The 13,463-nt window shown below is 36.2% G+C and overlaps 1 protein-coding gene across 1 annotated transcript in view; it reads right to left on the bottom strand.

Annotated features, from left to right (window-relative positions):
* Positions 1-564: 564 nt before the first annotated feature.
* Positions 565-13,463, bottom strand: part of LOC140160741 (proton-coupled zinc antiporter SLC30A9, mitochondrial-like) — a 30,967-nt gene continuing 18,068 nt past the window's right edge. Inside the window, exons 9-15 of the mRNA XM_072184041.1 lie at positions 11,546-11,721; positions 10,526-10,597; positions 9,006-9,164; positions 7,190-7,304; positions 5,273-5,402; positions 3,762-3,875; positions 565-2,913 (exon numbers count right to left, since the gene is read on the bottom strand). Of these exons, the coding sequence (XP_072040142.1) occupies positions 2,869-2,913; positions 3,762-3,875; positions 5,273-5,402; positions 7,190-7,304; positions 9,006-9,164; positions 10,526-10,597; positions 11,546-11,721 (811 nt within the window). The 3' untranslated portion in view covers positions 565-2,868. The remainder of the gene's footprint in view (positions 2,914-3,761; positions 3,876-5,272; positions 5,403-7,189; positions 7,305-9,005; positions 9,165-10,525; positions 10,598-11,545; positions 11,722-13,463) is intronic.

The following is a 13,463-nucleotide window of genomic DNA, read 5'->3' on the forward strand; positions in this document are numbered from 1 at the left end:
AATCAGTATCAAGCATTATAGTTTTTCCAGCCAAAAAAAAAAAAAATGAAAATTATTGCTTTTCATTTGGCTGAGAAAAAATTTTACACTGAAAAGGTGTAACTCAAAATTTTGCTCATTTCAACACCAATTTCGATCGTTTGTATTGCCTCATTAAATGACTGAGTGAGCCTTGCAGAACAAAAGAATCGGTTGTGCAGGTAGCTGACTGATTGGTTTAAGGGAAGGGGTATGAACGTTTGACAGTATTTATTGTGGGACATTAGAGCACATCGGACATATCAAATTGCATTCTGAATACGAAGAATGTCCTTCTGATATCAAATAATTTAGATTTTTTGAAATTTGCAATGTAATACACATTTTATGGCAAATGATTAGAAATTGATATTTTTGATATTGAACAGTACTTGAAGTAAACTGTATAAAGCTGATGATTTAGACTTAAAGTGTATGTAGGTGGGATGAAAAGCTGACAATCAATTGAAAATTTTGACCTTTTGTATTGAAGATATGGATTTTTCCCCAAAACACCAAAAAAATTAGGTCTTTTTGGGAAAAAATCCATATCTTCAATATGAAAGGTCAAAATTTTCAATTGATCGTCGGATGATTTTCCTCCCAGCAACATACACTTTAAGAATATGTCATTAGATTTATAAAATTTACTTCGAGGACTGTTATATATCAATTCAGTTTGCAATTCGATATGTCTGATGTGCTCTCATGTCCCTCAAAAAATACTTTTGAAACGCTCAAAACGCTCATTCCAGATCCCTTAAGTGATTTTCTGTATGAAATGTTTTTGTCTATAACAACATCACCAAATGACCAACAATTCAATGTGACTGCTTATGGGTTCGAATTTCAACCAGCCTCATCATGAAGCTCCCGTGGCCCAGTGGTTAAGGCACAGGTCTCGTAAACCTGAGGTCCTGGGTTCGATTGCCAGACGGGATCACTTTTTCTACTTGTCTCCTTTATTATTTGCGACGGCGAACCTTTATGTTTATTTAATTCAATATAGGTTGATTTGATCACATTGGGCGCTTCCAGAAATTTTAGGCCGTACCCCTAAAGAAGACAAATTAACACATCTGATCTCCTAAATCATAAGACAAATGAAATAAGAAAAAACAAAGAATGAACACAGCCAGCAGTACATAGAGTATAATGCCTACAGATTTCATCATATTCTTACCTTAGCACGCTGGTAAGCAGTATTTGAGATGGTGTTAATCGAGAGTCGATAATCAATCAGCTATGGATTCTAAAAATAATTGTATTGGATTCTAAAAATAATTATTCTAAAACTAATCTAATTGGATTCTAAAAATAATGATCAGATGTTCAAAAGTGTGTGTGTGTGGGGGGGGGGGGGTGTATATAGCATGTTGGTGCTCGCAATTGCTGAGGACAGCTTTTTACCCCTAAAGAAGACATGGGAAAACTCAACTGTCTTCTTTAGGGTAGGTGCCGTTAAATTTCTGGAGTAGCCCATTGGATCATGTCTATTCATGTGAAGTAACAGCTCTGAAAGTGTAAATTGCTAATCTTTCATCATGCTTCAGAAGCTTTGACAAAATCTCATTTTTGTAACTTTGTTTTATAAATAATACAGAAATACACACCCTTATCACCTGACCAACAGATCTTTGTCAAAATAAAATAGACACACATTTTCTTGATGAGCAAACCACCAACAGTTATGTGAAAGCGCACATACTGTGAGACAGACCATAGTAGAATTCAATCCAGCTCTGCAATATGCAAATATGCTATCGTGGATAAAAGTGTAATATCCAATTTCCTATGCGTATGTACCCTGAGTTTGGTCAAAACCCTTAAAATAAAATTCTGCTTAGCTACACAAGCTTTTTTTTCTTCCCGAATTCATAAATATAAGTACTTGCACCATGATTTCTTTTTGAGTATTAGATTATGTTACAGTTTATTCAGCTTATAACTGGCGAAAAAACAAGGCTAATAACATCATATACATATATGTATTGATATAGAATGGTGTGCCCGCAGTGTGGCGCAACACTATGCCAGTGGCTTAATGTAAGACTGGCACATGCTTATGTGAATTACGTGAGCGTAAAAGGGACTTTATTGAGGCGAGCAGTAACAAAAAGCAATTTTCACCAATTAAAAGCCAACCAAATTTTGTACATCTTATATTTTTCTCCTCATGTGATATTGAATTTTAGTTTAAAAAATCAATATCTCAGTTATCTTGTAAGTTTGTGAAAATGTGTATGGCTTCTCGCTTATCTTACCCTGATCCTGTCCCTCAAAGAACATGAGATGTGCATCCATGATCTATAGGTATTAGCATATGATTGAGCAGCTTGTGACCGACTGCCTGATGATGTTATGACAAGGGTTCAGTATTGAATTTGAGAGCATCATGGCATGGATGACCCCAAGGTAATGCCAAGAGCATAATGAGTATGTCTGAAATTCTTTAAGTGAACCCTGGTACATCATTTTGGTTCTTATTAACCCATAAATAACATATACAATCTTCAAAAAGTAAACTCTCCCACTTATACTTCCCATCCACAGTTATTATCCCGAGTAGCTGAGCAAAAACAATATTTCTGGCTTACTTGTGACATAGAGTATAGACTGATTGCATACAAACTATTATAATAGTTTTATATAAACTTCTATAAGCAAAGTCATCCTTATAGCTTATGTCATTTATGTCTGCAATATTAATATTATTTTGACAGATATATTAATATTTCTTCACATAAATAATTTGTCGACAGCTTATCCTCAAAGTTGTTCTTCCTGTAGAAGCAAACCACGTTGCGTAGTATCTTAAATATCCTTAAGGCTGTGGTTATTGCACATCTTTCAAAGAACCTCCAAGTCTACATGTCTGATTTCTGGGTTGAGTTTCTGTTGAGCAGAAAGAAATGTTGAACAACTTATAAATAAGTAACTTAATTTAATAAACAACATTTAATAAGGTGCCTTTCCAACTTGATCAAAGCCCCAATTAACCTTCTAACATGTCTAACACAGACAAGTTAAGTTACTCTAATAAAATAAATAATAATAATAATAAATTTTGGATTTATATAGCGCCTTTTTCCAGCTAGATCTTGAAGGATTCAAATCGCTGTAATTTCGCTGCCATGGTGAATAATCACAATCAGATCGCATCATCTAGGCCAGTTGCAGCCGAACCTCAGGCGCAGACCTATCTGCACTTAGATTGTAACATCCACAAATTATCTGTGCAGCTCCCCAAATTCCATTGGGTGAAGGAAGTTTTTGAAAATCAAATAACTAATCACCGATTTTTGAAAGCAGGAGGAAACCGGAGATCCCAGAGAAAACCTGCGAGAGCGAGCATGGAATCGGGATAAACCAAGTGCATGTGAGTCCTTGCACTGCACCAGGGTTTGAACCCGGGACCTCAGTGGTGCAAGGCGAAGGAACAACCGCTGCGCCAACTCGCTCTCCCATATCATACAGATTGAATGCCTCTTACAACTTTACAAGAATGAGATAATGTAAACTTTTCCATGGTAATTCATGGATATCTTGTCTCTCATATTTCATTTATTTCCAAATGAAACAACAGACTCGAAATGAAGAATAAATATTGTGGGGGGTGGGTGATATCAAGCACAATTTGTACCTGTACGAACACTTCAATTACGTGCGCCAAGATTAATTCAGCAAATTTAAATTTTGGCACTGAGGAAACAAGGCCACAATTTGTATAAACATCAACATACCTTAATGTCCTTCTCTATCCTATCAATATGGAAGCCTAATAGATCAATCACCTTCTCCCCATGACTCAGCATAAAGGTTTCAAGTTGCTCTGGTGTTTGCACCTTTTTCAACGTCTAGAAAAGCAAACAGAATGTGTCAAATTGTTATTAATATGTTAGATGATATTACAAAATCTACTTTTCTAACATTTCCTTGGGCAGTGTTTTATCCTTAGTGTAAGATGATTAACGATGTCAGGATAAAGATAAATAAATCCTCTGTAATCTTTACATCACAGTTCTGTGCTCTTACACGAAGCATAAACCCAGAAAGACTCTGCGTGTTTACACTGAGCACTCTGTATTTTTACTCGGTATTACCCGGTAACCCACAATCCGATTCAGGCAACAACCACCACGTTTCTACAGGCGCTTAAAATAAGGGTTGCGGTGTGTACCGGAAGTACTGAAAGTATTTTCCTGACCCCAAGCTGCTTTTAAGGTCACGATGTGATACATGAAATCAACATAAAAGATGTTCAACACCCAGCAACCGTTTACCGGTGTGTTTCCACTGGCAGAAATCACACCACATCGTCTACCTCATGAGGTGGATCACGGTTGCCGGGTGTCCACACCGCATCACTCTGAACCGATCTGTTTCCACTGGGTACATTAACCGGTAACACTCTAAACTAAACCACATTACCCGCCAACCGTTCCCCAGTAGAAACACGCAGAAAAATAATGTGCGGTAAAACTGTCTATCCAACGAAGAAATTGTAACTTGTAAGGTTGAACTATCATATTCGCCATAGCCAGCCTCTAAATTATGCTATTCAAGTTGAAATCCATACATCCCTATGGAAGACATTACCTTAATCTCCCACATAAGGGTGTAGATTTACAGATGGAGTCACCCATGCAGGTAACATCATTTGATAATTCACAATCCATGTGTCAAAGATTAAGGTTATGTCTTCCATGGGGGTATAGAATGGGACTATCAGAATCACACTACACACTATTTTAAATACTATTTTGTATGCACAAACAACAATTTTCCCGATAGGTCAAACAGCAAAGTGTCCCAAAACTGCAAAAACTGTCCCACAATGCATTGTAAATTTTAATGCCGATTTGGCTTATTCCTTAGTTTTTGTGATGACTAAGCTTTGAAGAACTTTCTAACAATAGAAGTTATCCGTGTTCTATAAGCTGCATATCCTATCAGCGACTGCTATACCTTGTTTAGGACTTTAAAAAGAAATACCTGCATGTGTAACCATGACTGGTTCAAAATAACCCGCCAAAGTCATGCAAGTAACTCCGAGGTCGTGCATTGAATTGGTTTGAATGAGGAATACTACGGGAACCAGCACCTTTTGTTAGAAGTCACACATGAGTAACGTGGATAACCTCTATAGATGATAGAAACTCAGGGTTTTCAGAGAAATCAATGCAGACTTTGATTTAAGTCAACTTGAGACTGATTTTGCTTGATCGCCTATGTCATAATCCCACAAATTTACCTGTAGTAATGCATCCAAGTCTTGTGTATCTAGATAGGCTCTTGTTACTTCCCTACCATCAAAATCTATCTCTGCCTTGAATCGATCATGACCTACACCCATTACTGTAGCCTTCACATCATGTACACCTCTGTGGATGCATGGGAAAAAGAAAATAGTGAATAAATGCCAGGAATATATAAAGACAGATAAGGCCAAAAAAAAAAAGTTTGTTTCCTGTTTTGTTTTTTGACGGCTTTTTGTCTTTTTTGATTTTTTTTTCATTTACAATTAAAAAAAAGAATAAAAACCTGGAAAAATTGCACAAAAAAATATAACACTACTGGAGTAAACATTTACACATTACACAACAAACGAGCATAGTGAAAAACTACTGCAGGTTGAAAGGGGGTCATAGATATTCTTGAATATGAAGAAATATGATTTTTTGGGTGTCTGAGAAACCCACTGTAAATTCCCATTCCAATTTGCAGCGAAAAGGGTATTTTTTCATTGCAAGAATCGCATTTCGCATTTGACTTTTTGGACCTGCTACAGGAAACAAACATGTTTTTTTTTTTTGCCTAACACACAGTTTCTTCAGTATTTACTCTCCTTATTATCTAGACTTTCAGAGGTTTCCTGAAAATTTTTTCATCCAACTATTCCAGCAGACAATAAAGAATTCTTTACCGACCAATTTGTTCATAACATCTCATGTCTATTTCATAAAATTGCAAACAACTCTAAGTGTACATTGCTATCAACAGTGTCAACTGCTAGAGTCTGTACATTAACAATGGTTTCTGAATTTGTCTGCCTCACTTGCGCCAATGGAAATGAAAGAAGTACAGACATACGTTTATTTATCTTCATTTTCGTGCAAGATTTTGTCTTCATCAAATTGCTTTGACTTTTGTCATTTACCCACTTCATCAGCATGTCTATACTTGTTCCAGAATGCAAAAATCTGATATTTTATGAATTTGAGGGTGTTTTGGTTGCACCAATCACTGATAATCCTTTTAGGTAATTTTGACTCAACATTTGGAAACAAGTTTTGAAGTTGACACTAAGTGCAAATTATATACGGTCCACAACTTATAAGTTTCCCCCTAATACTTTTTAGAATAAGTCAAAAAATATATTACGAAATGTAAAAATGTAAAAAGATATGTAAAGCCCTATTTGTTTTACACATGTGAACCAATTTATAGCGTCACACAACATTGCGTTCAGTTACAATGGTTAATTGTGTAAGAAAAGAGGCTGTTTTAAAAGTTGCACCTGAGTCCATAGCAATCAGGTTTTCTTTAACACATGAATAGACCTGCTCTACTACTGTATTGTTTGAGAGCTGACTCCTATGGACTCAGATGCAACTTTTAACGCTATTTAAAATGGTCTCTTTTTTTTACATAATGAACCATTGTGACTGAACGCAATGACGTGTGACGCTATAATTTGGTCCATATACCGTATTTCGTCAAATAGTCGCCCCCCCCTCAAATACACGCCCCCACCACTTTTTTCAACCAAGATGTTTCAAAAATGCCGATATTTCCATGCTATTTTGTGTAGTAAGCTTACCAAGTTGCGCACATGGTCGATAATAGCGTAAATAATTGGCGAAAATCTGGATCAGAAACACGGAAGTGAGCCAGAAGTCAGTGTTTCTAGTTCATAGTTCGTCATTTTAGCGCGTTTTTAGTTTACCTAATGATTTTAACGGGAATTATCGTTCTAAAATTGACCTTGAATAAACGCCCCCCCTTGGGAAAATGTAACGCTCGAGCGTTTATTTAACTAAATACGGTATGTAAAACAAATACGGCTACCCATACCTTTTTACAGGTTGCCATTTTGTCAAATATTTTTTAATATATGCCAAAAGTTATTTACGGGGGGAACTTATAAGTTGTGGACCCTATATCTTACCTGACAACCGGATCATTCACCATCATTTCAGCTATCTTAGTGAGGTCTTCTTCTGGAATTGACCTCCAGATTAAAGATTGGGCATTGGAGTAGATTAGAAATGCTGACACTGAAGCTGCATATCAGAAAACAACAAAATATCGTCACTGGGCGGGAAAAACCTCATATGTACTTTTGGCCCTTGAACAAGGATAAAGCCTTGTAGGTGTAGACTTTATATTGAAGAGGTTGCTTCATCCATGTTCAAGGGCCAAAAGTACATGTAGACAACACCTCATTTACTTTTGGCCCTTGATAATGGATAAAGCCTTGTAGGTGTAGACTTTATATTGAATGGTTTGCTTTATCCATGTTCAAGGGCAAAAAGTACATATGAGGTTTTTCCCGCCCAGTTTATTATGTGGGTGGATATTCATTACAAAAAAGTCTTGTAAATCTAATGAAAAGTTTCTAACATGAGTGTCACTGTATCAAATTACTATAGAGGATTCATTCAATACTAAATGAGAATTTAATGGTCTTACATTCAGGCAAATTGTTCAGAAAATGGGGTGTAACATATCATCTAATATTGATTTGTCCAAATATAGTTGGTTCAATGTTGTTTTGTCCACATACATGCACCCGTCATCCAAAATATTTTGGTCTAAAAGATATTTCATCCATGTGTACTTTGATTTTGGTCCAACATTATTTTGACCTAATATTTTTCTTCCATGCGTGAGACAATTGTGACACGATCAAGGGAAATGAGTCGGATGTCGTTTAACAAAAAATTGGTCCATAATTACCACATAAACCCAGATATGATCATGTCACAATTGTTCTGTTGGCCAAAGATATATGCATGGGCCAAAGATTTGAACCAAGATATATCTGGGGACAAAATATGGTTGGCCGAAACTCAGTTGGACTAAAGCCAAAGTCCACTGGAGTACTGGACCAACTGTTTTTGGATGGAGTGCCACTTGTCCTTGCCACTTGCTTTAACACCAGCCTGACTATGAGAATACAGATGCAACTTACTTTCTCACTGCTATGGATGAAAAACATAGTTTATTTGAGGGCCTGCTTGAAAAGCAGTGCTTGTCATTGAAGCAGTATAACCCTCAATAGAGAATAAATAAATAAAATAAATAAAGTAGGTAATGGGGATACGCATCCTGCACAAGAACAAATAAACACAATGGGGAACGATTGCTTGCTACAAGAGGAAACTGAATATATTTAATAAGAAAGAATGAACAGTTTACCAACCCTAAGTGTTACAATTAAACATGGCAACAAATAAACACAAATCCCGACTGGCACACAACCCAACTTGAAAAAAAAAGCAGGGGAATGTGCCGGCATGGGAATCGAACCCACGACCTTCCAATCTTTAGATGGATGCCTTATCCATTAGGCTACCTACCAGCTCCCACTGATAAACGGTGGTTAAAACTGGGTCTAATGTAAGCAGTCGAGGTATACAATACAAACAAACAAATATTAAGCAAATACACAGGTGGCGGAGATCATTACTGATGTTTAATCGTTTCCCCGGCGTCCGTCTAGAGGTCAGAAGGTTGTGGGTTCGATCCCCATGCCGGCACATTCCCTTGCTTTTTTTTCAAGTTGGGTTGTGCGCCGGTCGGAATTTGTTTATTTGTTGTCATGTTTAATTCTAACACTTTGGGTTGGTAAACTGTTCATTCTTTCTTAAAATAAATAAATAAATTACAATCAAATTAAACTTAAGCACTCTAAACAAGTTCATTAGGAATGTTAATTTCAACTGTAGATTTTGTTCATTTTCACAGCTATGATACCTTACCTAAAATCCCTCCTACTGCTATACAACCCAATGAATCATACATAGGATTGCCTGTAAAAGATGTCAGTCCCATACATGATGAGGCTACTAACACACCTAGTACCGCTGCAGCATCTTCCAAGAGCACCACATTAACACTGGGATTTCTACTCCTCCAAACTGAAACAAATAATGATAATTAAGGTACCATGTTTAATTTGGTCCTATATGACTATTGGTAATCTATTTACTGTAGAAGTAGTGATGATTACTCCCTATTCCAGAAAAATACAGCACTAATTTTTTTGGGATAAAAAAAATATTATCCTGTTTTGCCAAATGAAACATAGCTAAATCCTAATCCTTTAGTTAGTCCTAACTGGCAATAAAAGTAAAATTTTATTATTTGGCCAATTTTTGGAAATAAGGGCCAAAAACATGCGTTTTTAGGGTGTTTTTCGTATGCTGTGACAATCAAGCTCAAAGACTTGTACTAAGACTAATTACAGTTTATGCATTCTAGTTTTGGAAAAGACATGTTTAATTTTTATAACCCATTATTTAATTATAGTAACACACTAAAATGGGAATTAGAGCAAAATTGTGGCATCTACTCAAGATTTTGAATGCTTAGACTTGTTCCAAGTCTTTGATTTTTGTGACTCGATTGTCAGAAAACATGACAAAAATGCACGTTTTTGGCTCTTTTTTCAAGAAATTGGCCAAATATTAAAATTTTACTTTTATTGCCAGTTAGGACTAACTAAAGGATTAGGATTTAGCTATGTTTTATTTTGCAGAACTTGATCATATTTTTTTAATCCCCAAAAATTAGTGCTGTATTGATCTGGAATGGGGAGTAGTTACCATAGCAATGGGTTTACACTATTTGGAATGTATTGCCCTGCATTAGATGTAACACCGTTCCTCTGCATTCCACATACCGTAAACGTTCGCCTAATGGCTCTATGGGCTTCCTTGACTTGACATAACTGGAATTTTAGCCACAAACTAAAAGTGCCCTCCCATAAAAATCACACCAGCAAGTAAGGCATGTACCCTTAATTCTTGTGGGGATTTTTCCCTATTTTTACATGAAATTTACCCCAAGGCAAAGGAACCCAGGTGCGCCATTAGGCGAACGTTTACGGTAGATTATCAAATAACAGGGATAAAGACCTGAATCGTAATTACAGACTACTCATCAACCAACTTGAAAATTTGTGACTTGTGACTCAACTTTTCCCAATAGAGATAATACAATACCGTAAAAACTCGATAGTTAGCATATGTGCTTACTACAGAGCACTTTTAAAACATGCAAACATGAAGAGCCCCATTCACAAAAGTGTAAAGGCTTTTGAACAAATCATCGATACACATAGTATCAGACGAACAAGCAAACCTGTAAATGTGTGTCTCAACCCCATTAGCTGAGTTGATAAAGCACCGGACTTTGGTACAAGTTCATGTTTTCAAAAGCGCTCGATAGTAAGCACATATGCTAACTATAGTGTTTTTACAAGACCAAACTCACTTACCATATTGAAAGAATGACATATTCTTGGCAAGTGCTTCTTTTTTAATTGCATCAGCAGCAATCATCAGAGTAGCTGCCAACAAAAACAAAAAACAAAAAAACAAACAAATAAACAACACATATTAGCGGATTAAAATAAGAAGGTAGCCTGAATGCTTCAACCTATATAGGTGCAAGATGGTGCAAGACACTGCAAGATGGCTGATTTTTTCCCATTTTATTTCTTAAATTTTCAAGGTTGTTTTTTAAATTATGAGAAACAGCTGACTTTCAAGGTTTATTCCCGGGGTTTATGTATAATTTCTGTATAATCATTCAGCAAGTTGAACTGAACAGAATATGAGTAAAAACTCATATTCTGCACAGCTCATCTCAGGCATGAGAATGACCTTTTTGAAAACTGCCTGAAAAAGTGTGTGAATTTGGCCTTAGGAAGGCCCCAAACAGGCTGAATGAAAATAATCATGCGTAAATTTGGACAACAAAACCACCTGTATTTAGGCAAAAGCCTGAAAATTTTCATGCCTGTCATTATTAAAGGTTATTTGTTAAAGAGACAAATTTCATATTTCTAGTCCAATAAAAACAGCACTTACTGTGGATGTTTCAAAATCTGTCAGATTTCTTTATCAACACTGATGTTGTTGTGACAACCTTCTGTATACAACTTGTTTCTATTTTCAATAACAGTCCTGAAGTACATGTTCAGTAAGGTTATTTGTGACACGATCTGCTCTATGGGGGCCAAAGGAGGCATTTTTGAAAATTGAGTTACTATTATTATCACCATATATAAACATGAGGCTATCATATACTGAAAACACCAAATGTCAAGCATACTTGGTTCTAAAGTTATGACGTTTTGTGATGTGGATTTTCTTATGTATTTTATTGTTTTTTACTTCATATTTTTGCCTTTATCTCAATTTCAAATTTGCCGCCTTTGGCCCCCATGGACCAGATCGTGTCACATTTGTTAAATATGTCTGAATTCTTTATTCTTTCATTGTTTTTTCCTTACCTCCTTCTGTGAAGAGAGCTCCGGCTAATATACAGTAGGACAAAAATAGAGATTCTAATGGTTCTGGGTGTATTAAGCCCACGATGCCATGATACACAGATAACCCAGCACCGACACAGAAAATAGCGACACCACTGATGAGGGAAGATACATAGGGCATATTGGTAAAACCATACCTGAGGAAGAAAACAATGAAAAACAGGCAGCAATTAATATCAAGTGTAAAAGAATGGGGATCCGAGCGGTCAGCGCGTGGGCTGGTTATTTAAAACCAATTTAGGCTAAAATAATACACCATGCAGAGCATGAGAGAAGAATTTAAAAGCATGTCATTCTTTTATATAAATAACAACATTGAAAATAAACCACATAACCACCTTAAGCAGGATAATGTCTGAGTTGGCTACCTTAAAAAAATTTACCTGCGTCTGCCACCTTAATAATACCATAAAAATACCCAGCAGGAATAACTTACTCACTTACAATACTTTTTACTCACTTTACATACCTACTCGGTACATACTCGGTACTTACTTAGTAACTTTAATATAAATCTTAAGCACACATAATTAGGTGGCAAACCTTAAACACTCTTGGTTTCAGATCACATCAGCATAAAAAAAAATAGGGCAAACTGGTAGCACCACGCGGCTTAATAAAAGAGATACAGTTTGCACACACAATTACTGGGGTCAGTAAACATGACTCGGGTGCATAGAAACTGTTATGATGATTACTTAAAATATGAAGCTGCCTTTAAATCACATTAATTTACAAATATTTGGAAGACCTCTTTTTGACACAAAGTAAGGCAAATTTGGTCAATTGACAAAATACCGTAAAGGTTGGAATATAAGCCACAAGAAAATAGAATTTTGGATCTATAATGGCACGCTTCAAATCAAAATGTCAATTAATGGTCAGGCAAAAACCTTTCAATGAAAGATCATGGATCGGTGCACACTACTGGACTTTGAACATGATTGAATTGAATAATTTGGATAAACCTGTATGCGAATGATCAGATTTGGCCTAATAAAACATACACCGGAAAAGTTCAAAGCACCTGTAAAATTAATGCACCAGTATAAAAAATAACCTTTCATGTTCCTGTAACACGAAAGTTGCTTACGCTTGTAAACAAATACACACTCTGATTTTTAAAGCTTAAGGTGGTTATGACACATTCTTTTAACCTTATACAATTTTACACAATAAATATTATTAGTACAAACACACTTTTTCGGTGGCCACCTTTCATCATAAATCCACACAATGCATAATTTGGATGGTGGAAATTTCAGCAATAATTATAAACCAAAATAATGTGAGTCAACCAATGGTGTGAGTTCTATGTGAGGTCAGCGCAATTTTTATGAATTAATCATTAATTTAATGCGAAATGGGAATCGAACCATCGTAGTCACGCGTATGGAGTCTGACGGAAGTTTTACCTCAGGGCAGTAATGAATAACGGTACAATATTTTTGTCATTTTTGGGACATAGGTTACTGTCCGGTTTCCCCCACGGTATGAGTTCTTATTATCACAAATTTAAAATTATTCACATGATTTAGACCACATGAAATATTGACGCACACATCCCACGAAGCCTGGGCCTGGTTCCCTGGTAGCTATAGAGATTGAAGCCTTGGCCGGGTTCCCTGGTAGCTAATATAGAGATTGAAGCCTTGGCCGGGTTCCCTGGTAGCTATTTATTATTTTATAGGATTGGTATCATAACTGGCTTCGGTATAATATATCACATAATTATGCTGATTGTGCATATTATCCATCTATTACACAACGTGTGAACGTGTCTTTAGACTTTACAGTCAATGCATGGTCAAAAATCACCCTCATAGCGATGCCAGTTGGTCATGACAGCGCATGTAAATGTTCAGGGTGATAGATTACT

The sequence above is a fragment of the Amphiura filiformis genome, chromosome 9, assembly GCF_039555335.1.
Source record: "Amphiura filiformis chromosome 9, Afil_fr2py, whole genome shotgun sequence".
Classification (NCBI taxonomy): Eukaryota; Metazoa; Echinodermata; class Ophiuroidea; order Amphilepidida; family Amphiuridae; genus Amphiura; species Amphiura filiformis.